The following is a 25,792-nucleotide window of genomic DNA, read 5'->3' on the forward strand; positions in this document are numbered from 1 at the left end:
CTCCTAACTTGAGGAAGGATATACTGGCTTTGGGGATTGTGCAGAGGAGGTTCACCGGTTGATTCCAGAGATGAGGGGATTAGACTATAAGGAGAGATTGATTCGCCTGGGACTGTACTCGCTGGAATTAATAAGGATGAGAAGTGATCTTGTAGAAACATAAAATTATGAAAGGGATAGGTAAGATAGAGGCAGGAATGTTATTTCTACTGGTAGATGGGAGTAGAACTCGGGGGACATAGCCTCAAGATTCGGGGGAGTAGATTTAGGTTTGAGATGAGGAAGAACTGCTTTTCCTAAAGAGTGGTGAATTTGTGGAGTTCTCTGCCTAATGAAGCAGTGGAGGCACTATAAGTATATTTAAGACAAGTTTGGATAGATTTTTGCATAGTAAGGGAATTAAGGGTTATGGGGAAAAGGCAGGTAGGTGGAGATGAATCCATGGTCAGATCAGCTTTGATTTTATTGAATGGTGGAGCTGGCTCGAAGGGCCAGATGGCCTACTCCTGCTCCTACTTCTTATTCCAGTGTGAACTCCATTGTGAAGATTTTTTAAATTGGAAAACTTGATAGTAAATCTCTAAAGAGCTCGACCTTTAATGTGATATTCAGCATCTTCCAAATGTCAAGTAATTTGATTTTTTTAAAAATTATTCAAAGAATTGATGAAATCAATAACAGTTTGCAATATGAATTGAGGGTTGCTCACTGGGGTTTTGATTTGCCCTTTCTTTATGGACACATTGCTGTAACCAAACAAATTGAGTGTGGAACTATAAAGAATGAAAATTGGAATTTGGTGAATTATTTTTGTTATAAGGGGATGCTTTTGTTGATTCAGTAGTGGGCAGACTGTATGACCATTGTTGTGGCCTTTTTAAAAAGTTGACTCACAGAGCGACAAACATGACATAACCTTTTTCTGGGTCTTTTCTATTTTTCGGTTTAAATCATTTTAGGTGAAAAACATTCTGCTTAGATATTTTTGGCAAGTAGATTAAAGAGGTCAATTTTAATTTTTGGGGCAGTTTTGCGAAATGTATTTTGATTGTATAAGTCCTCTATTCTGTCAGTTAGGGTAAAAGAGTGACTTGACACCAGTCAACAAATAGATGTATTACAGCTGGTCAAATTTATGTTTGTATACTGTACACATTGGATCAAATTTCAGGAATGAAATGCAGTCCATCAAAATATGCAATCATTTTCAGGTCTGCCAGCATTTTAACATTTTTGCTGTAATAGCGGTGCAAATATTAGTAGGTCAATTAATCAGTCTCTGGCATTTTTTAAATCTTTAAAATAGTTTTTTCTTATTGGTGATGTGAAGTTTTGTACCATCTCTAGTGAAACTTCATTAAATGTGAATAATTTGAATTTTCTTTTAATGCTAAAGCATACACAACTTTCTATTGTAAAATGTCTTCTAGATATCTGCAGCGTTTTGATCTCCATTTATTTCATTGGATGCATCCTGTGGCTGATGTACTGTTTAACCTGTGTTTTTTCTGCTTCTGTAGCAAGTAATTTATGATATGAGGAATAACATGGAGATTATTATACTATTGAATGTGTTCTTATTCAGGCAGATCAGCTGAACTTTCCTCCAGCAGCAGCTTCCACTCCCAACAATCGGCCTGAAGCAGCAATAATTCCAATTGCTAAAAATGAACCCATTGGTTTGAAGGCAGCAGATTTTCTCCCAGTAAGTGGGTTATTTATCTTTTGGATAACTTATTTGCTGTACCACCGTGGCAGCTGATGGGATGTAGTATTTGAATTCTCATTTACTATTTCTGTTTTATGTTATTTCTTGCTTTCTAATTGGCAGGAAGGTTAGCAGTGGTAGAAAACCAGAGGTGCTGGTATAAATTAGTATCAATTATTCATAGCAGATCTGTGATGTAATTGCTAATATTTGTTGTGGCATCAATTATTCTTAATAGAAGAATTACAGAGTTCTGTCATTCTGTCTGGACAAGTGTATCTTTATGTCCTTTAAACAAGGTCTTCCTCAAATTCAAAACTATGCCCTAATCCCAGGGTCTATTTGTGCATCTATTTTCTTTACTTGTTCTGTTAGAGCCCTTAATATATTGAAAACTTTGATGAAATCTAGACATATTTCTAATTTCCAAAGAATACAAGCATAGTTTGTAATATCTGTCATAATTTGGTCATTAAACCCAGGTGACATTCTGGTAAATCTCTTCAACTTCCAGAATTCATGTTTTAGGTCAAAGATTTAAAGCAGATTCATCTGAGATGTCCGTCCTGAGGTGTGATCTAGTCAGGATTTTGTATCATTCTGACAAAAGTTTTTTAATCACCTTGGATGTTAGTCCTCTAGATGGAAAAACCATCATTCCATTAAAAGTTTTTAAATTACATTCTGCACCGATTTTGTTACATTTTATTGCCTTACAAAAGTGGACATCAGTATCTCTGGATGTATTTTGTTTCCAGATTTTCATAAATTAAGAAGATATCTCTTTTGCCAAGTTTTACTCATTAACATAATCAATATCTCTTTGACCTACATTTGCTTTTCTATGTCATCAGCAAATCTGGATATAGGGTTTACCATCCACTATCTGGTTGATTAATAAACACAGTGAAAGATTGCCAGTAATTTCCTCAAGTACCTGCCTATTATCCCAACTATATCTCTTGCTTAAAACTAAGTAGGTCAGCTACTCTCTGTGCAGGGAAAAGGGCTTTTGACACTTTGGGTCAAAACTCTTCATCTGTACTTGCTGTCTTGTGCTTATTCATTTATATTTTGCCAAATCCAATAGCTTTTTGCAATATTTTGATTTGTACTGTATATTTTTTTCAGTCCCAGAATAATAAATTGGCAGATTTGACTGATGAAGATGCTGTGAGCCAAATCCAGAAAGGACATGATACCATGTGTGTTGTATTAAAAAGTCGATTCAAGAATTTAGACACAGTGAGGGCTGTGTGGAGCACTGGAGATATCAAGGTCAGTGCAGTGAATATTGATAGAAATTAAGACATCAGCAATGTATACTTTTGAGTAAATGTTCCATTTTCTCATCTTGGTTTCACTTAACTGTGACTTAGGAGTGTGAGGGTGGGGGCATAAGTCATACTATATGGAAGAATATTGTTTGATTGAAGCTTTTGGTCAACCTGTACAGTTGTGGTTTTTCATTTGAATGACTGATTTGAGATGGAATAAATTGGAAATTTTTTTCATAGACAGATGGACACATACTTTAACTTGCCAAATTTTATTATTTGGATGAGATAGAGCTGAACCAATGAGACAACATTTTATTTGATGGGAAAGTTGTTAGCCAGCCATTCAACTCGTGTCATAATCTGAATAATTAATAGAGTGGAAGTACAAATGTATTGGGTAATAAATGCTGGATTTGTCAATGACTCCCAGATCCATGTAAAGTAAAAAGTTAGAAGTCCTTGGACTGCATTTTGACAAAATGCAAGATATCGGTATATGATTCTGACTTTCCCTAGTTCAGTGTCAGAAGAGGTTTGGATTAATCTCCTACTGACTGAATCATTGTAAATGTGAAGAATGGCACAATGTGTTCAATATTTACAGATCTTGGCTGTAGATCTTTATTTCAGAGAATCATTATTTCTAATGGCCACACATATCAAACGATTGTCCTGAGATTGAGCTTTGCCCTCTGGTTGGAACTAACTTCTGATTTGTAATTGGGGTTGATATTGTTGATAACACTGCCTCAGACTTTTGAGTTCAGCAGACACAAGGCTATTTCTGTTGTAAACTTACGATGAAATCAATGTGATCTTGCAGGTGTGAGGTAGTCTGGAGAAATCAATATTTTGACCTGGATCCAGATGTATGTTCTAACAGTGATCTCTTTTATTACAGACTTCCATAGACTCAGCAGTGACCATGAATGACTTAGCAGTTATTGTAGACATTTTGAACATTATTAACCTTAAACCGTATGTACCTGTTTAGAAGGCTATCCATTTCTTTATACCTTTTCTTTATATCAGTGTATATATCTTTAATGGTATGATGTTTTATGATAACATGCTCAACTTGTTAACATTCCTCAATATTGAATCATATTCGTGTGGCAAATTGAGAATGAAATTGGGAAATAAGTTTTAAACATTTATAATGGATGTGTAAGTTCTAGTTTCCAAAGTTGTGAATGCCTCATCAATTGGTGTTTTTAAATCTGAGATAAATGTACTACTGGGATGGATACTGGGAGAAGTGAGGTGGTGATATTAATTGTATGACATAGCTATGTGGGAATATTAGTCACTGTTCTAACTGAATGGCAAAACAGATTTGTTATTCCAGGATTAATGAATTGTCATTTAGTTGTATTTTTGATTACTTAATGTCCAGCCTTCTCTAATTTTGCATTATTCACCTACTACTCTAATGCTTTTGACTATTTTCTGTTTGGGTAGGTGGTAGTAGTCCAGTGGATAATTCACAAGTTCCAAGTAGAGAAAAGATAGAAACTGGTACAAGATTCTTGCATCTTTTTCAAGAATCTTTTTTGACTTGCCTGTTGTAGCTCTATTATTTAACTGTTCTAGAATTCGGCTTAATCAAGACTTTGTGACTGTTGGTGCAAGGCATTGGTCATGATCAAAACAAGTCTCTGTGTCATTGGATTTATTCTTTTTCTTTGATTTTCCTGAGTTATTTCATCCCTTGCTGTTCGTTCAGATTCAAGTTTATTGCATGTACATTGAAATGTACAGTGAAAAATGTCATTTGTTAACAGCCTACAAATGTGTTTGTGCCCTCTCTCCCCCCCCCCCCCCCCCACACACACACACACACACACACCTGTACCCTTGGACTTCAGTGACTCTGTACTAGTATGATACGCCTTCATATGTTTCAACACTTGGTGTTCTGTGTCCCTTAATCTTCTGTTCCCTACCTACTTCAATTACCACCCTTACCAGTAGATTCTTTGTTGATTTAATTAATCTGGTTTGAGAATTATCTCTGGTTGTTTTAAAGTTAACATTTTCAGTTCACTTTCAACCAGGAGCCCTGACCTTCACAATCTGCAGATTTCAAACATTCTTTGTACTCAGCATCATTGTTCATTTACTTCTCGACATGGTGCCTCTGAATAATATTGAGCAGTTGCTTTAACCATCTTTAAACATTGTTCTCTAACATAAACAATATTAAAAGTTAAATCAGAAAACTTCATGGAATTTGACAGCTAAATTTAATATTCCTGACTACGTGTTTTTTTTTCCCCTTCTTTGGCATCAATTCTTCTGGAGGCTAAAAGGATTAATTTTTGGTTGATACATTTCCTATACGACCATTTTTGGGAATTGGCACTATCTCTTTGAGAAACTTACCAAGTGAAGCAGACCAGTTGGGTATACTGGTTTTATGACAAAAGTCGAAACAGTGGAGTTTGGATAGGTGCTGGATGTAATGAGTATTTTGAATTAAATGACATTTTGTTCTCTACAAAAGATTGATTTTAATCATAAGACATAGGAGTAGAATAAAGCGATTCAGCCCATTGAGTCTGTTCCACAATTCAGTAATGGCTGACACAAGGAAATCTGCAGATGCTGAAAATTCAAGCAACACACATAAAATGCTGGTGGAACGCAGCAGGCCAGGCAGCGTCTATAGGAAGAAGTACAGTGGACGTTTTGGGCTGAGACCCTTCAGTCCTGGCGAAGGGTCTCAGCCCGAAACGTCCACTGTACTTCTTCCTATAGATGCTGCCTGGCCTGCTGCATTCCACCAGCATTTTGTGTGTGTTGCTTCAATAATTGCTGTTTTATTTTCCTTCTTAACTCCCTTTTCCTGCCTTCTCCATAACTTTTATTGTCCCTTACTAATCAAAAGTCTATCAACCTCCATTTTAAATATACCCATAGAACTGTAGAACATTACAACATTAAGTACTAAACCCACATTACCCCATAACCCTCCATTTTTCTTTCATCCATGTGCCTGTCCAAGAGGCTCTTAAATACCCCTAATGTTTTAGCCTCCACCACCAACCCTGGCAAGTCATTCCAGGCACTCACAACCTTCTGTATAAAAAAAAAACTTACCCCTGATGTCTCCCCTAAACTTCTCTCCCTTAATTTTGTACATATGCCCTTTGGTATTTGCTGTTGGTGCCCTAGGAAATCAGTACTGACTATCCACCCTATCGATGCCTCTCATAATCTTGTAGACCTCTATCAAGTCCCCTCTCATTCTTCTACGCTCCAAAGAGAAAAGTCCCAGCTCTGCTAACCTTGCTTCATATGACTTGTTCTCCAAACCAGACAACATCCTGGTAAATCTCCTCTGCACCCTCTCCATAGCTTCCACATCCTTCCTATAACAAGGTGACCAGAATTGAACACAATACTCTTTAAGTGCAGTCTCACCAGAGATTTGTAGAGTTGCAACATGACCTCTCTACTCTTGAACTCAATCCCCCTGTTAATGAAGCCTAGCATCCCATAGGCCTACTTAACTACCCTATCAACCTGCGCAGCGACCTTGAGGGATGTATGGATTTGAACCCCAAGGTCAGCACAACATAGAGGGCTGAAGGGCTGTACTATGCTGTGGTTCCCTTTGTTCATCCACACTCTTACCCAATGATTTGGCCTCTATAGCTGGCTGTGGGAATGGATTTCACAAATTCACCACCGGGCTAAGGAAATTCCTCCTCATCTCTCTTCAACAGGGTCTCTGCCCTTTGGTGCTGGACTCTCCATATTTACAGTATCTACGCCTTTCAATATTCGATAGACTTCAATGGGAATTCCCCTCAATATCCTAAATTCCAATGAGTCCAGGCCCAGAGCCTTCAAATAGTCCTCTTGCATTAACCCTTTCATTACTGGGATAATTCTTGTGACAGCCCCTGGACCCTCTCCAGTGCCTGCACATCTCTTGGAACTGGGGCCCAAAACCATTCACAATATTTCAAATGTGGTCTGACCAATATTAGTGCAGAAACGATTTAGGGGAATGTTGCCTGGACTTGGGGACCTGAATTACAGGGCGAGATCGTGTAGACCTAGGACAGTTCGCTCCTGAATTTAGGAGATTGAGGGGTATCCTAATAGCAGTATGTAAGTTAATGATGGGTATAGAGAGGATGAAAGCACATAGCCTTTTCTACTATGATACACCCGCTACATCTTCTACCTGTAGCTATGGATGACATTATTGTTTCAGAGCATTGTGGAAATTGGACCTCTGCCCTTCAATCATTCCTCAGATTGACAAGCTGTTGCAGAGCAAGTATGAGAGGTCAGCGTTTTTCTTTATTAATTGGTCATGGAGTTTAGTGATATGGGCATAATATTGCACAGTGTTTTGTTTTAGCATTAATGGAGGTCCATACCAGTGCTCGGAGCATAAAACATGGTTGCACATCAGGTTAGTTGAAGCAATTTATTGGAATATTGACTCTTGAATAGGCATCTGTTAGCCTTGTGAGACCATGGATTTGCGTCTTCGAAGGTTTCCATGACGCAGGCCTGGGCAGGGTTGTATGGGAGACCAGCAGTTGGCCCAAGCTGCAAGCCTTCCCCTCACCACGCCACTGATGTTGTCCAAAGGAAGGGCACTAGAACCCAAGCAGCTTGGCACCGGTGTTGTTGCAGAGCAATGTGTTGTTAAGTGCCTTGCTCTCAAGGACACAGCACACTGCCCCAGCTGAGGCTCGAACCAGTGACCTTCAGATCACTAGGCCAATGCCTTATCCACTAGGCCACGCGCCAACACAATATTGACTCTATTGTCACTTTTTTCATGTAATTGTGAACATACTATCTCTGTCCAAGTAGGGCAGCCATTTTCTTGTGTACAAGTAATTTGAGAAGTTTTTCCTTTGATTTCACTTCATTCAAAGCCAGATAGCATTTATTTTTGCTGTTCAAGATATTCAGTTCTGATCAACTGAATAGAAGCTCATCAATTAAAGGAAATCTGTATATTTGCTTTTCACCTGATGATGGTAAATGGGAAACATTTATGTTAGCAATGATGCTGCTTCAAGGTATTTATTAGTCTTCAGATTGGAATATTCAAATCCCTGTTCAAGCCAGTACTCAGACACTGCATTGCTTACTCTTGGTTCTCCTTGGCAAATTTAATTCCAAAACAAACAGCATTAAATTGCATAGATTATGTCCTAAGGAGTTCCAGCAGCTCCAGTATGGTGATTTAAATGAACCATTTTCTTTGAAATGTTTTAGATGAATCTGGATGAACTTATTCTTCTGCATCTACACCGGCAACTCAAGCTGTGTAGATGTAGAGGACTGCATGGATATTACTGTACATTTAAGTTGTTTATTGAAGACTGGGTATGAGATATAGTATATTTTGCCCAAGCTTTGCGTAGAGGTGGGGTATAAGCATGAATATCCCTTTCTTTTGAAAAGCTAGAGCATCACGTTTGGGATCTCTTTTGGTTTTGGATAAAATGATCTAGCATTCCTTAAGAGAAAAAATGAATTATCTTTCCATTGATTGACATACATATGAGTTCTGATCACTCTTTTGTCCATAGTTATGTCCAGACAGGCTGTACTTCTCTGAAGCTAATCCTGCAGCGATTTGGCCTCTTAATAGCTGACAATTTGGTTACCCCACCATCAATTGGGGTAGACATAACACGGGAAGAAAGGTAAGTGGATATGCATGACACATTTGGCAAGTAGATACAGCATTTTTAGTCATAGGCATTCATACCTCTGAGCGATACACTATACATTTTTTTTCTGGGAAAGGTGGGCTTGCCCTTCCTTTTGCATTTACCAGTGGGTCCAGGCCTGGTGCTATACCACATGTATTAACTAGCCAATTTCTCTCACTTCAACTGCTGTTTTGTCAGTCATCATTTTCTGTATTTCTCCAAATCCTATAATACATAAGCTTATGTTATAATTTATTATGTAATATCTTAAACATTTTGATTTCATTTTGTAAACTGTTAACAGGTCAGACAGCATCTATGGAGATAGAAACTGAGGCAGAGTTTTTAAGTATTAGTTGTATCTCATTACACAGAAGGTGCTTGTTCAAGTATTTTCTATTTTTACTTGATTCTGCACATAAACATTCTGTTTACGTGCAGGGGGGTGGAGGGCAATGGTTTAGATACGGGTTGATCGGACTAGGCAGAATAATAGTTCGGCATGAACTAGATGGGCTGAAGGGCCTATTCCTGTGCTGTAGTGCTTTATGACACTGTTTGGTTCCAACACAGCATCTCCCTCTAAAGCATCCTCAGAAAAACTTTTTCAAATTTGTAGATCATCGATATAAACAATGAACAGCTGAAGGCTAAAAACTGATTACTTTTAGCCTGAAATGAACACATATTCTGATCTGTCTGCAATGTGATAACCAATCTTCAGTCCATGTTAACACACATACATGCCCTAATACCCTATGTACAAGCCTTGTGGTACCTTGTTCATGCCTTCTGAAAACTCAAATATATTATGCTATCAACTTTGCTTGTTATATCCTTGAATGGTAGTAACTGTTAAACATATTTACCTTTCATCAAACCATGTTGATTTAGTTTGATTACATGTACCTTCTCCTCTAAATGACTTTCCCCCCCTTCATTATGGAATCCAGCATCTTGCCAACAATAGATATTAAATCAACAAGCTCATTAACTACCTGCTTTTTGTCTTCCACCCATAAACAATAGAGTCATGTGTGGTTCCCCTGAACTTGGGAGTTTTGAGAAACTTCAACAAATGTTTCCAATTTTTTGCAGCTGCATCCTTTATAAAACCCTGGGTCTGAAGTCATCAGGAGCTGGTGACTTATCTGTTTTAGGTCCCATTCATTTTGCCAATACCTATCCTTTGTAATAGTAATCATCAGATGTACTTGCATACTGTTTGAAACCAGCCTATCAATTATTTATTTTCCTGTTATTGCCTCCTAATGTTAATTCTCAACCCGTCACAGGCTTTAGCTACTTTTCCTTAATCCCCTGATTTCTTTCTCAATGTTTCATTCTTATTGTTGGTTCCATTCTCTAAATAATTTCCTTAAACAATCGGTTGTTAACAAATGAGGTCATCTTTCTCCTGTGATTTTTTTTTCATTCTGATTAGGATAAATTTATGCTATCTGCAGTTTAAATATTTTCCATTTCTCTTCCACTAACCTGTCGATAGCCAATTTACCCAGTCTATTCTTGACAACTCCACCTTCATACTTTTTCTGCTATTGCTAAGTTGAGAGCATTGGTCATGGATCCTGCTTGTTTACCATCAAGTTGTGATTCCAGAATTCTACCACATTTTAATCACTACTCTCTAGGTGATTCTTTACCACAACATTCTTAATCCTACATTATTACTTAATCTAAAATGGCCTGTTTCCAGGTGGATTCTATAACATACTCTTATACGAAATCATCCATGACACTCCATAATTCCTCTTTCAAGGAAAATCATCTCACCATTCACATTATTCAGGAATTTGAGGTACATTTTAGACCAGAGGAGAATAATTTATTGTCAGTCCTTATGGGTGAATGTAGTTATTGTTTAAAAGGAGAATGCATCTTCCAGAAATTTGATTTATAATTCTTATCTCTGCCATGTTTAACTTGTGGGCTATTATTATAAATGGATTTGCTGATAGTGAGAATGTTAAGCTAACCTTTGTTGCTATTCTCATAACTTATAAATATTGGTAATTTTGTTCATAATGAGCAGCTGTACAGCAGTCCATCCTGTAGAACTAGATGTCTTGGAAAGGCTGCCTTTTTTATCCCTTGTGCTCATTTTGTTGTGAAAAGTTCCCTTGGTAATCTGTAATTTGCATATATATTTCTCTCAATTTTTCAGTTCTGAAGATTTTTGCAAGCCATGTCAAACAATACCTGGTTCAAGAAACTGCCATCTGAATGTCATTTGATTCTGCAGTGCTTTGTAATTTGCTTTGTATCACAGATCACCAAGGAAGCTTTTCAGGCCTATGTTCCATTTATGAAATACCCCTGCCAGGCTTGTTTACCTTGGCTTTGACTAATTATGCCTTGCATATTCAGATGTAGTTATTGATTTCTTTGGGACATGGTCCAGACTAAAGTTTAATTGCCTTAAGGTAATAATAATAAGGTAAGGATCCCCTGGGCCATCAAAATGTAGAATTCTGCATACATGGTTTGATGGTACTCATTGGTTTTAGTCCACCTCTTGCATATATTATTCCATTTGAAGTTGCTACAAACAGCATCTGGTTAGCCAGGTTTAGAAGAAATTAAAAGATCTACCTTTTTTTAAAAAATGGTTATGCATTAATTTTCCACTGTTTCCCAAAAAGCAAAAATGGTTATTTGTAATTCTTCTACCTTTTGAATGATATTAGTGAAACTATAATGTAAAAATGATATCCTTAAATGTTACAGTGCTCTGACTTGTTTTCCTTTCTTCCTCAGGCACCAGAAGTGCAAACTTTGTTACAAGCAGTTAAAAAACTTGCTTCCAATTCTTCAAAGTAAAGCAGGAATACCGGGCCGGCAAGGTAGTGCCTTTCGTGAACTACAGCTTCTAATGGCAGCTTTTGAATGACAATGGTCTCCATAGACTTATTTTTGATTAATCCTCTTCCAGAACTGACTTGAGGTTCATGTAATAAACATCCTTTTGCAGAGACTGCCAATGAATGATGCAGTGACCAAATTGCTTTCTGCAAGTCGACTTTTTTTCCCCCAGAGTTTACAAAAATCTAGGTAGTTTAAACAAAGATGGGCCTCAAAGGTTTTTTGAATATTACTGCAAACACCACTTCTCCTTTTGGTATTTACAATGAAGAAAAACCCAGGGAAATTGATTCTTAACTAAACCTTGCCTCCTGTTGGTTTTGAATCTACCCTGTTAGACAACAATGCCGAAGAAAAACATTCTTGAACATGTTTTGCATTGTTAATGTGTTGACTTGTTTTAAGTCCTTTATCTTCCATTCGTACATTAAGATTAAATAAGTTCAAATCTCCAATTCTTGTAAGTTAACATTTTCACTGTACATTAAATATCATATAGTGACACTAGCCTTGTCCATCCTGGTGATGGTTAGTACCTACAGTGGAGTAAGTTGTGGGCTACCTGTCTGTATTATAGAAACAACTGGGTTTATTTGGAAATGACTGAATATGTACCATCACAGCCTGTTTTTTCATAGAACTATAAGTGCAAAATGAGAACTCTATCATTGCTTTAACGGGTTTAGATTTTAAAAATGTGGAATGTACAACTATTTACTTTTAATCCTGATTGCAAGTCCTGTGTTTATGGTTTGTGTGGGGGAAGTGCAGAATTGCCCTCGGGAAATCAAATGGGTGCTTACTTGAAATCCATATGGCAGGCTCTTTCCCTCAAACTCGCTGTGGGCTAAAGTACATTGCAAATTGTATTTCGTAAGTTATCCATTTTCTTTTACATTTTCTGAATATTTAAACAATCTTGTAGCCCTAGTATCTAATGATTTTACTTTGCCTCTTAAAATAGAACTAAGAATTAATGTTAAAGTGAGGTTTGTTTTTCAAATAAGTTTGGAACCAAGTCATGTAAGGTTTTGCTTCCCATGCAGGATCAGTAATCTGAGTAAAATTTGTGACCTAGTTTATTTTCACAAACAGGTCACAATGTAACTTAAGCCTCAATGTTTTAGGGTTGACTGTGCTGCCATGACAATGACACACCTATAGCCTGAGGAACAGGAATGGTGCAACTAGTTTACATGGTGTTCAATTAACTAAAGTCATTTTAAATTAGTCCTATTTAAACAACATGCCATCTGTTTTTATACTCAGAATTTTGGAACTGGGCACTGTTTCACCTTCATTTAAGATGCATTTTGCTATTTTGCAATCACAATGTTGTATTATGTTGATTTGTAGCCCAATTACAGGTCAGGTGTTTGAAGAGCAACATTAGTACTCCACTGTCATGTTGGAAAATGTAAATTATGTAAATATGAACATCTCCACAATAAACCAAATTTTTTGAATACGTTGTTCAAGTTCCTACCCTGACCATCACCAACTCCCTCCCAACCCACACAATAAAACCCCTTAACCTTTCCTTGCCATAAAATGCAAAACAACTCACCAACAGCTGCTGTAAAAAAAAATTAAGTGGTTGTAAAGCAGTTCTGAAGTTGGATAAATACTAGGTTTTATTTGAGCCCAATTAGATGGCAACATCCAACTTCACAGATAGATACATTTCATTGAATCAGTACAGATTGCAAGCAACAGATGATTCAACACAAGTTCTGAGCAATGGGAACATGCATTACTGAAATAGATCATATTTTCCTCAGTAATCCTTGCTGGAAGCTTTCACCTAAGGATGCTGCTACCCCATACTTCTGAGTTTCTAAGACCAACAATGCCTTCATCTGACCTCCAACTTCCACCATTGGGGTTATGGAGGACTTAGAAGAGAATATTACTTCCTTTCCAACCCAGAAAGTAAATTTTGTAAAACTAGGCATAATATGAACAAACAAAATACTGCTCAGTGGTTTTCTTTACACATGCTGCCTTACCTAGTTTGTATTTCATCACAAGGGTCTTTTTGTCAATAAAAAAACCTGTTAGAGGGATAGATGCTTGGGCCACAGAAGTCACTTTAGCAGCTTTTGATTAGATTATGTTTCTGCTCCAGCATGCTTTTTTAAAAATATAAATACATTCCTGAAGCCAGTACGGCATAGAAGGGAAGAGAGTCCCCTGGGCTGACTTGATAAAGTTGAGTTCCTATCTGAATAACAGGGATACCGGATATTAGCCACAGCCACACAATGAACATTAAGCATTAAAAAAGTAATAGAAAAACATGTTTTTGGTTCAGCAATTACTTCTGTTTCTAATTAGATGCTGCATTCATTAATTCAGCAAGTGAGCAGTATTCTGGCACAAATGCAACCTTAGCCCAATCTACTGCAATATTTAAGTAAGCCATCAGACATCATGGGTTTTAAAGGTTTAAAATGGCAAGCTGACCTTGACGTTGCTCCTCGTTTCACCATCACTACATCCTCAGTTCTTCACACTCTAACTTACACTGCTGGAGGTTGGTAATCCTTCACTAGAATCACTTCCCAATTTCCTGGCCAACTCCACTGGCTCCCATCAGCAGCTAATGTCCGATGTTTGATCTGTGGTTAAGATGGGGGCCTTGTCTCTACACTAAAACATGGAAATACTAAAAATTCAACTGTAATCCAAGGACTGCAGTAGCCAAAGATCAGCTCAAAGCCCAAAGGTCACAAATAGGATTTCTGGTAATGAGGATACCATAATATCTGTGTACTTACGAACTACAATTCCAACCAAATGAAGGAAGAGCCAAAGTCTGAAAACGGCAGGAGACACTCCCTGGTCAGAAAGTTCTTAATGGCATTTTTTAAATAAATAGGTTAGTCTCCACAACTATTTTGTGCTGAACTTGTCACAGTGCAATTTCACCTAATGTAATATTTGGCACTTTGCCCAAAATGTATGGTGACTGCAAGCAGCCCAGGATTTGCAGTACAAGGAGTAAAACAAATATCAATCAGAACATAAAAAGAACAGTGTAGTTGTATGTTCAATGAATACCTTTGGATATCAAATGACAGGTTTAAAAAAAAGTAGACAATATAAAAATCTTAATATTTATAGTAAAAAAAATAAGTAATGAGCTCTATTCCATGCATTAACTTTTTAAAAACCAGATTGCATACATGTATGGAGTTGAAGTATATAAATATACAGTTATTGGCTTGTGATCTACACTGGGAAGAGTAGTCTTGCTGACGTTATATACTGGGACAAGGTACCATACTCCAGACAGCACTGCTGACCCCATCAATGGCTCACTTCACCTGCAGGGTAAACAGATGGATCAGCTGAATAACATTAAACAGAGCAAGCAAAATTTGACAGTTCAAAGATTACCAAAAATAAAAAGGGCACCACAGTAGCATAGTAGTTAGTGCAATGCTATTACAGCTTAGGGCATCAGAGTATGAAGTTCAAACCCAGTGTCCTCTGTAAGGAGTCTGTACATCCTCCCTGTGGAATATGTGGGTTTCTTCTGTGTGCTCCAGTTTCATCCCACAGTCCAAAAACACTGGATAGTAGGTCAATTGCTCATTGTAAAGTGTCTTGTGATTGGACTAGGATTAAATTGGGGGTTGCTGGGAGGTGGGCCCTGAAGGGTCAGAGGGCCTATTCCATGCTGTATCTCTAAAATAGTAAAAAAATAGAATAAAATGTGGCCTTAAAAATATACATATATATATACACACACACACACAACAGTAGGGTGTAAGGGAATACCATTTGAAAGTTGTGGGAGATATATAATGCGATATGGGGGAGCAATACATAGTATTGTCCCATGAGTGCCCCAGGACAACATGGTCCAAATAATGCACCAAAGGACCTTTGCTTGGGGAATGATTTCATTACATCCATCAATGACATGGAAGTACAGGGTGCTTAATATAACTCAACCCACAAAGTGTGCACTTCTGAGTGACCCAAAAGAATCTGTTTCCCTCATAAACTACTTTTTTACCCCCAAATGCAAAATCCTATTTGCAATTGAATGTCCGTGTACTCAGATGGGATGCACCAAGACTGCTGAACAATACAACTGAAAGTCATGCTTAGGTGCACATGGGGACATTAAGAGCACAGCAGCCTCTGAAAAACTATTCACAACACATATTAGTCCCACAAATGTAAAGTCCAGTTTGCTGCTACTAAAACTTTATTTATTTAGGTGCTTGAGACTTAACAGATAAGTCTTATAAACTCAAGAGCGTGGATTGTTCAGAGAACTTTGATGTTATAGGCTTAGCAGAAACAGCTGAGAGAAGGGCAGGTCTGGCAGTTGAAGTTTCCAGGATACTGCTGTTACAGGCATGCAAGGAGTGATGTAGCCTTTTGATACGAGAGGACAAAGCAGTATGTAGAGTTAACATTCTTTGGGGATCGTCGAATGAGGCTATACAGGCAAAACACAGAAACAAGGGGAGGATCACTAGTGGGGTTGTATTATCGACACCCCCCCCCCCCCCCATAGTCAACTTGAGGAGCAGTTGTGTAGAGAAATCGCTCAGAGTTGTATTTAGTGGTTGTAATAATAGGGTTTATTAGTGGTAAATTTTAATTACCCTGGTATTGAATGGACCATCCAGTGTGTTAAGGGTCTGAACAGGGTGGTATTTGTGAAATGTGTCTAAAAGAGTTTCCTGAGTCATTCTATAGAGAGCTCTACTGAAAAGGGTGCAACGTTGGACCTCTTCTTTTGGCATGAGGCAGGGTAACCACAGTGGCAGTCAGGGAGTTCTTTGGCTCCAGTGAGTATAATTCCATTAATGTTATGATAGTGATGGCAAAGAATAGACCTGGTCCACAGGTTCAGGTGACATGTCAAATTGGAGCAGAGCTAATTTTGAGAGGGGTGAAAATAGACAGGATATAGAGGGCAATTGGATGAGTCTGTTTGAAAGGAATGGAATCAATAGTATGTGGTGGTGGGGTGCTTATAGGACCAAAACATCAGAGCAGAATTAATGCATTCAACCCATCCATTCTGCTCCAACATTCCATCATGACTGATTTATTATCCCATCAATCCCATGCTCCTGCCTCCTCCTATTCTTCAAATCTTGTGTTGAGTACAGACTCCATCTTCAGAATCATTCTTGTGAACCTCCTCTGGACCCTCTCCAATGCCAGCATATCTTCAGGGGCTCAAAACTGCTCACAATACTCCCGTTGCAGTCTGACCAGTATCTTATGAATCATAATCATTACATCTTTGCTGTTATATTCTTCTCTCGAAATAAATGCTAACATTGCATTTACCTTCTTTACCACCAACTCAACCTGCATGTTAATCTTTAAGGAATCCTGCATGAGGACTCCCAAATCCCTTTGCACCTCTGAATTTTGAATTTCCTCCCCATTTAGATTATAGTCTGCCTTTATTCCTTATGCAGAAATCCATGACTTCCTGACACTATATTCCTTGAGCCACTTCTTTGCCCTTTCTCCAAATCTGTCAAGTACTGTACACAGTTCTGGTCATAGGAAAGACATGGTTAAACTGGAAAGAGGGCAGAAAAGGAGTTGCCAGGACCAGAGGGCCTGAGTTGTAGAGAGGTTGGCCAGGCAAGGTCTTTATTCCCTGGACCATAGGAGAATGAGGGGTGTCCTTATAGAAATGTTTCAAATTAAGAGGCAGTCTTCTCCTCAGGATTAGAGGAGTCTAAAACTTGAGGGCAGAGAATTAGTGTGAGAAGGGGACCTGAGGGGCAACATTTTGACACAGGGGATGGTTGAGGCAGGTACAACAGTACGTACAAAGCCCTTAGATAGGTACAGTATATAGCGGGGAGAGACAGGGTTTTGGGGGAAATTGGGATTAACTGTGTGAGCATCAAGGACTTGTCAGGTTGAAATGCCAGTACCCATAGTGTATTGCTCTGATTTTGACACAGCAAGAGAGGAAGGCAGTGGGGTTTAAGGATCCTGTTGGATTTCTAGGATGCTACAAGGCCAGGATTTATTCAAAAATGCTGCAGTGTGCTTTGGTCCAGGAGCTGGAACTGCTTGTTGAGAGAGTAGGTCCATATTTTGGAAGGCTGATGCAGACCAGAAATAAACTTCTCTTGTCCTTTGCATCATCTGCAGCTGATAACGCAATCAACAGCAGTGCCCGGTGCCACAATGCCGAGAGCTAAATAAACTTTTTTGAACTCATTTCATCCTAATCTTACCACAATCACAACACTGAACATCTGCCTCCCTCGCCAAAAAGAGCAAATAGGTACAAGATTTCCATACTTGATGCCACCAGCCTCCTTTTTCCTGCTGTGCTCTTCCCTCCTGAAAGGCTGTTGTGTCTTCCTTGTTGAACAGCTGACAGCGAAGATTCTAACTGCAAAAGGAAATACCTGTCAATCGGTGAATCACCTTGTCCCCACGTGACCATTAGCACTGAAGCCTGACATGAAAAACATCATTCCACGTTAGCAATCCAGAAACTTCACCAAGAAGATGGTAGTGTGCAATGTTTCGTACAACATGCAAACGGAATCTGTTAGTTGCAGAAATCCTCAGACTGGTGATTGTTAATTATCTAAAGGCTAAATAGCAATTCTGAAATTTCAGCTTTGACATAGGATAGCGGATGATGGTCTCGTTCTGGCTGGTGGTCTGTGTTCTGCAGTGATCTATACTGGGGCATTAGCTGTTGTGGGAGGCAGAGATAGCTATATATCTATCTAGATATAGATATAAATGTGAATGGGTGGATTAGTAAGTACAGATGACAACGACTGGTGACACGGTAGACAGTGCAGAAGAATGCCAAAGATTACAGTAGGATAGAGATCAGTCGCAGGTGTGGGTAGAGAGATGGCAGGTAGAATTTTATCTATTGATTTAGTGATACAGCGTGGAGTAGCCCTTCCTGCCTTGCGAGCCACGCCACCCTAGCAACTCCACAACCTTGCTTAATCTAATCACGGGGCAATTTACAATGACCAATGAACCAGCCTGACAGGTCTTTGACTGTGGGAGGAAACCGAAGCACCTGGGGAGAACCCATGCATTCCACAGTACAGAGACTCCTAACAGATGGTGCCAGAATTGAATGCTGAACACCAGAATGTCCTGAGCTGTAATAATGTCACACTAACGGCTGGGCTACTGCGGCGCCCAAGTGTTATTTAGGCAAATGTGAGGTCTTACACTTCGAGAGATCAAATGTGCACAGTTAATGGCAGGACTCTTATCACTGTTGATGTTCAGAAAGATCTTGGGGTCCAAGTCCACAGCTCCCTGAAAATGGGTCACACAAGTTGATAGGGTGATAAAGGCAATGTATATCATGCCAGTCCTGATGAAGGGTCTCGGCATTAACTATTTAGCCCCCTCCATAGATGTTGCCTGACTTGCCGAGTTCCTCCAACATTGTATGTATGTGATGCTCAAGATTTCCAGCATCTGCAGAATCTCTTGTGTATGCTGTACCTGTCTTTATTGATCAAGGCATTAAATTCAAAAGTCAGAACTTTATGTTGCTAAAGTTATATAACTGTTTAGTGTAATTTTCTCTGCGATGTCTAATTGTAAATGGCACGCATTTATAATGAGAGGGTGAAGTTCAGAGGAGATTTTCAGAGTAACTTTTATGTTTACACAAAGTGGTGGTGGGTTCTTGGAATGCACTGTCAGACCTACTGATAGATGTGTTTAAGAGCCTCTTGTGTAGGCCCATGAATATGAAGAGAACAGAGGTGATATGGGCCATGTGCAGGCAGAAGGAATTAGATATTATTAGCTTAATAGAGGCCAAAGGCCAGTTCCTGTGTTGTAATGTTCTATGTTTTAGAGTGTTAAGAGCACAAATCAGTCTGATGGTTAAAGGAGAAACAAAAATCTCTCATTTATACATTTAATAGTGAAACATCCCAAAAGGCTTCATATTAGCATTATCCAATGACATCTGACAGTCAGCAAAGAAAACTAGTATAACTAGCTAAATAAAAACTTGGCTATTAAAATCTGTACCTATGGTCACCACAAAATATATTCAGTGAGAGAACTGCAGAGTAAGGGACAAAGAGCTTAGGGCTCATCAACCACATTGGGACACGAGACTGCAGAGTAATCTGAAACTGGGGAAGGCAGCTTTCTGAGGTGGTGGAAGAGTGGGAGGACGGAGGGCTTAAAAGAGGACCAGAATTTTGAAATGGAGTTGTTGCTGAACTGTAATTGTAGGGAGATGGATGAAGGAGAGCTCCATTTAACATCTGTCTCACCAGTTACTGTCAACAGAGATGATAATGAGGTAAAACTGGCCTTCTTCAGCTTGTGTGTGTAAACTGATGCTGTGTTTGGTCTGTTACAAAGCAGCAGCAGAGATGCTGAGAACTGGGTGCCATGCACAGAACTGCAGGGCATTGGAGACAACAAGAGTGTAAGAAGATAAACTTTTGGCCAAATAAAGAACATATACAGTTTTACTTCAAATAGCTCATTAAAGTACCAGAAATAGTTAAAGGACAAAGGCACAGAAACCATTAAAGATGTACATTTTCGCTGTTGTGATGAGGATTATTTCTCATTCATGCAAATTACAGATTCAAAGGTGAATGAAAATTATCTAAATTGCAATAAGAGATGAAATTTACTGCCTTCACATTGGAATGAGAACAGTGACACATTTATCCCCACACACACACACAAAATACTGGAGGAACTCAGCAGGTCAGGCAGCACCTATGGAGAGAAATAAACAGTTGACATTTCAGGATTAGACCCTTCAGCAGCATGTGTTTCTCCCAAATGCTGTGCTGAAATATCCCGGATGAAACATGCAACATGAAAATTAATCCAAGTCTATCTTTAGATCTGTAATTGGCATAAATCAGAAATAATTCTCGCTCCACAGAACAATACTAATGGGAACATCTTTAATGATTTCTGTTTCTTTGAGCTTTAAGCTCCAGGTATTGCAGCTGTACACAGTAATCATCTAAAGGGCGAACCACACACACAGAATAAGACACAGCATGTTACAAACTGGAAAATAATGTCAGGTCAACAAATACTTTCCACGCAACTTTTAAATCCATTAAATCCAAGTGACTTTCCCTTCCATCAGCCCCACCATCCTTTAGTCCCCTCTGAAACAATGTTCTTGAAATAGAATATGGTGGAAAATTTCCACAGGGCAGGCAACATTTTCAGAGAAGAAACCATTAATATTCCAGGTAAAAGACCTTTCCCCTCTCCACTAGTTCCAGTACCCTCTGGATAGGAAAACATTCACCTCACATTCATGGCGATTGGAACAGTGTTGGCTTTCTCCCCTGCGTCCAGCAGCTCCCAGTTCCACTGACCGTACCCTCTGGGCAAACTTCAGTGAGCAAATAGTCTCATTGACATTCTTCTCCATTGGAGACACCTGCGGAAGGCAAACCGAGGTCTGATAAAGCATCTGCTGCAGTAACAGCCCAGCTTCCATAATAACCCCTTTCATTCCTAGCCCTGGTTGCTCAATTACAACATTGTTCATTTGGTGGGACATCACTAAATTAAAACAAACACAGGGTCAAGCAAAACATCTACTGAGATTCCCCACATAAAATGCAGTTACATAACCCAGGTCTCTCTCTCAAGCTGACATCGTGCATCATTATTTAGTCACTCTTTGGAACATGGACCAGTATTTGTTGTGCACCCTCAAGTGAGTGATGGCAAGATATCTCCTTGCCTTGGCAATACCCTCAGTGCAAGGACTGGAACACTTTGGGAAAGGAGTTCGGGGGGGGCACAGTTCCAGTGAGATGAAGCAGTGACCACCTCCAAGTCAGGACATTGTGAGTTGGGAAGTGAATCTGCAGGCGGTGTGGTCCCATCATCTGACGTTGTCCTCCCTGGTGGAGGAGGTCGCAGATGACTTGGAGTAACCCAGGTGAGGGTTTCCACTGTCTACTTGAAGTTGGGAGGAAGGATTGTTCTGGGCACCAATCCATCAGGCTGCTTTACCCTGGATGCTCCACAAGAAAATGAATCTCAAGTAGTATAATGGTGACGCATGTACTTTGAAAATAAATTTACTTTGATCTTGGACTCTGGTCTTCAGTCAAGTGGTGTGTGTTCCACCCAGTTCCTGACTTGTTATTTGTGGAATACAGAAAGGCTCTGAGGCATCTAGTGACTCACCCCCACAGGATATCTTGTCTCTCTTCAGTTCTCGTAATCATAGTGGTTAAGTGACTGGCTTATCCCAGTTTCTGATCAATGGATGACGGAGATGTTCTGGGTGATGGCATCGAATATGAACAGAACACTCTTTTTGAGACTGTCAGAGGCTACAGAGGTTTTGAGAGGTTACACCAAGGGGGGTGGTTTGTTGCAACGAGCAGCAAGATTTCTCACCTGGACCATCATGAGGGTTTTGCTGTCACCGCTGAGGGAGTCCTGTAGCAGGTAGGTCAGCTTGGAGTTACGGAAAGGAATGTATGGCTGTTTGGAGCGCAGTGCACAGATGACATCACCGAGAGCCAACAGGGACTTGTTGATGTTCTGGGCTTCTCTCAGCCGGGGACCCTCTGCCCCTGACTTCCCGACACGCTCAGATCCTGCCAGGTCCACTAGGTTTAATTTACCTGTAAAGAAAGCAAGGAAGACAATGAAAGACAGACATTAATTAATTCTTTAAGCAGGAGCAGGGAATGAGTTTTTGGCTCCATTGCACTTCACCCTTTATTAGGTTCCAAGCTCTGTGAATCAATGCATCCCACTGACTATAAAGCACAAACAGGTTATGACGCATCTCCTGCACACCCTCTAGTGTCTCAAACACTCCCCACCTGCTTTGTGGACAGAGGATGATGGACAGTCTGGGGCCCAAATGCAGGTTGAGAGCTCTTCATGGACAAATAAAACCAGGCACTGAAGGAAAACTCATCCTTGCCACATTGTAAATGAAGCAATCTGTATCCTACTCTACCACAAGTTAAAACCCAATACCTTCAAATAGTGAATTAGAAAATTCTGCCATAACATTGTCCGAAGTGGAATTAGTGACACCACGAGGTGGGTATACCATGTTCAGGAGGGGCAGTGAGCTTAGAGCTGAGCCCTCATTCCGCAGACTTGAGATCAAAAGCCCTAATTGATGGAGTTCAATTCTATTGATAATCTTGTAATCGGTGACTTCTTGAACACTACAAAACAAAATAGGCCAAGATTGAACTATTTTATAGAACAGTACTGCACATTACAGGACCTTTGGCCCATGATATTGTGTCAACCTTCTAACCTACTCTAAGATCAATCTAACCCTTCCTTTTCACATAGTCCTCCGGTTTTCTTTCATCCACGTGCCTCTTAAATGTCCCTAATGCACCAGCCTCTATTATCACCCGCGGCAGGGCATTTGATGCATTCACTACTTTGTGTGTAAAACCTTACCCCTGACATCTTCCCTATACATTCCTCCAATCACCTTAAAATTATGCCGCTTGCCCTTAACCATTTCCACCTGGGAAAGTCTTGTTGTCCACTATCTATGCCTCTTACCATTTTAGACACCTCTCCTCCTCCTTCGCTCCAAAGAGAAAAGCCCTGGCTCACACAACCTTTACTCATAAGGCATGCTCTCCAGTCCAGGGCAGCATCCTGGTAAATATCCTTTGCATCCTCTTTAAAGCTTTCACATTCTTCCTACACTGAGGACCAGAACTGTACTCAATATTCCATGTGTGGTCCAACCAGGATTTTCTAGACCTGCAACACCACCTTGCAGCTCTTGAACTAATTTCCCCGACTAATGAAGGACAATACACAATACACGTTCTTATCCAAACTATCAGCTTGTGGGGCAACATTCAGGGATCTATCAATGGGACCCCAAATCCCACCACTTCTCCATTAACCCTGCATTCTGCCTTCAAGTTTGGCCTTTCAAATGAATCACTTCACACTTTTTAGTATTGAACTCCATCTGCCACCTTTCTGCTCTGCTCTGAATCTATCAATGTCTCTTTGTAAGCTATAACCTTCTACACTATCCACAACGTAACTGCCCTTCATGTCATTTGCAAACTTACTAACCCACCCTTCCACTTCCTCATCCAAGTCACTTAACAAACAGATCAGTCACTGACCTCCAGGCAGAATATGCTCCATCTACTACCACTTTGTACCTTCTGTGGGCAAGTCAACGCTGAGTTCACTCAGCCAAGTTTCCCTGGATCTCATGCCTCCAGACTTTCTGAATGAGCCTACCTTAGAGAACCTTGGCAAAATGCCTCACTGAAATCCATATACATCATTCCAATGCTCTGTCTTCATTGATTTGTTTTGTCACTTACTCAAAGAGTATAATCAGACTTGTGAGGCACAACCCGCTCCTCCCAAAGCAATGCTGACTATCTCTAATCAGATTATACATCCCCAAATCCATTCTCTAACAATCCTCTCCAATAGTTTGCCCATCACTGCTATATAATTCCCTTGATTATCCCTATTAGCTTTCTTGAACAAAGGAATAAGCAACCTGAGGTATTTCCTATCAGGTCCTGGGGATTTATTTATCCTCAAGATCTTCAAAACTTCCAGCACATCCTCTTTCTTATCATTGATGTGTTTCAGCATACCTGTCTGTTCTACGCTGATGCATCAAGTTCCCTCTCAGTGGTGAACACTGATGAGAAATATTCATTAAGGACCAACCCTACGTCCTCCAACTGCAAGCACACCTTTCTTATTGCATCCCTGTTTGGTCCTACACTCACTCAAGTCATCCTCCTGTTCTTCATGTATGTGTAGAACACCTTGAGGTTTTCCTTAATTCTACTCGCCTTTTCATCTCCTCTTCCAGCTTTAAGTCCATTCTTAAGCTCCTTCCTAGAGCCATGTTTGATCTATGCTCACTAAACCCTAAGTATGTTTCCTTCTTTAGACTACATGTTCCACATCTTTTGTCAATCTTACCCTACCATCCTTTCTCTGCCTCGATACGACAAACCTATCCAGAACTCCATGCAAGTGCTCCCTAAGCAACTTACATATTTCTGTTGTGCATTTCCCCAAGTATATCTGTTCCCAATTTATGCTCCCAATTTCCTGCCTAATAGCATCATAATTTGCCCTCCCCCCAATTCTGTCCCATTTAAACCTCTTGCACCAATGGCCATCAAGATCAGGGAAATTGAAATCACCCATGGCAACAACCCGGCCATTTTTGTGCCTTTCCTTAATTCTCCTGACAAACTGCTCCTCGGTGTTTCTGTTGGTATAGAATACGCCCAAGGGAGTGATTGCTCCCTTCCTGCTTCTGACTTCCACCCACACTGACTTAGTAGACAATCCCTCTATGGTGTCATCACTTTTACCTGCTGTGATACTATCCCTGATTAGCAATGCTACTTCCCCCAGCTCTTTTACCTCCTTCCCTGCCCCTCTTGAAACATCTAAACCCTGGAATAGTCAGGACCCATTTCTGCCCTTGTGACAGCTAAGTCTCCGTAATGGACATAATGTCATAGTTACATGTACTGATCCATGCTCTATATTCACTGCCCTTGTTCCTAATACTTCTTGCATTAGAATTGATACATTTCAACCCATCCAATTGAATGTGATTATGCTCTTTCCACTGCTTATCCTTCCTCAGTCTCTCTGCATGCTGCATCTATCTTTATAACCTCTCATCCATCTTCTCAACCATCACTTTGGTTCCCATCCCTCCGCCTACCTAGTTTAAATTCTCCCCAACAGTTTTAGCAAACCTGCCTGCAAAGACGTTAGTCCCCCTCTAGTTCAGATGTAACCCATCCCTTTTGTATGGGTCATATGTTGCCCATAAGAGATCTCAATGATGCACAAATCTGAAACGATGCACCAGTCCCTCAGCCATATATTCGTGCCATATTACCCTATTCTTACCCTCACTGGCTCATGACACTGGCAGCAATCCCAAGATTGCTAACCTGGAGGACCTGCTTTACAGCTTCCTACTTAGTCCCCATATTCTCTCTTCAGGACCTCATCCCTTGTCCTACCCATGTCATTGGTACTAGCACGTAGCATGACTTCGGGCTGTTTACCCTCCTGCTTTTATCATCCATTAATTCCTGAATTATTTAATGTAGTCATTTACACATTGAAAATTACTTTAAAACACACAAAACTTCATATAAGGGAGATCTGAGAAACACAGAGTTTTGATGCTTCATAACATC

General features: G+C 39.8%; 2 protein-coding genes across 3 annotated transcripts in view; one reads left to right on the forward strand and one right to left on the reverse strand.

Annotated features, from left to right (window-relative positions):
* The window catches only part of katnb1 (katanin p80 (WD repeat containing) subunit B 1), a 72,129-nt gene extending 59,090 nt beyond the window's left edge, over window positions 1-13,039 (forward strand). For both annotated transcript variants that reach the window (XM_059992572.1, XM_059992573.1), the window contains 6 exons: window positions 1,586-1,705; window positions 2,840-2,986; window positions 3,890-3,966; window positions 7,217-7,291; window positions 8,559-8,675; window positions 11,463-13,039. In XM_059992572.1, the coding sequence (XP_059848555.1) occupies window positions 1,586-1,705; window positions 2,840-2,986; window positions 3,890-3,966; window positions 7,217-7,291; window positions 8,559-8,675; window positions 11,463-11,595 (669 nt within the window). In that variant the 3' untranslated portion in view covers window positions 11,596-13,039. The remainder of the gene's footprint in view (window positions 1-1,585; window positions 1,706-2,839; window positions 2,987-3,889; window positions 3,967-7,216; window positions 7,292-8,558; window positions 8,676-11,462) is intronic.
* A 127-nt stretch (window positions 13,040-13,166) lies between these two features.
* LOC132406708 (kinesin-like protein KIFC3) overlaps window positions 13,167-25,792 on the reverse strand; it is a 74,688-nt gene continuing 62,062 nt past the window's right edge. The window contains exons 17-20 of the mRNA XM_059992583.1: window positions 21,981-22,210; window positions 20,869-21,003; window positions 17,874-17,967; window positions 13,167-15,260 (exon numbers count right to left, since the gene is read on the reverse strand). Coding sequence (XP_059848566.1) covers window positions 15,157-15,260; window positions 17,874-17,967; window positions 20,869-21,003; window positions 21,981-22,210 — 563 coding nt within the window. The 3' untranslated portion in view covers window positions 13,167-15,156. The remainder of the gene's footprint in view (window positions 15,261-17,873; window positions 17,968-20,868; window positions 21,004-21,980; window positions 22,211-25,792) is intronic.

The sequence above is a fragment of the Hypanus sabinus genome, chromosome 17, assembly GCF_030144855.1.
Source record: "Hypanus sabinus isolate sHypSab1 chromosome 17, sHypSab1.hap1, whole genome shotgun sequence".
NCBI classification, from domain to species: Eukaryota; Metazoa; Chordata; class Chondrichthyes; order Myliobatiformes; family Dasyatidae; genus Hypanus; species Hypanus sabinus.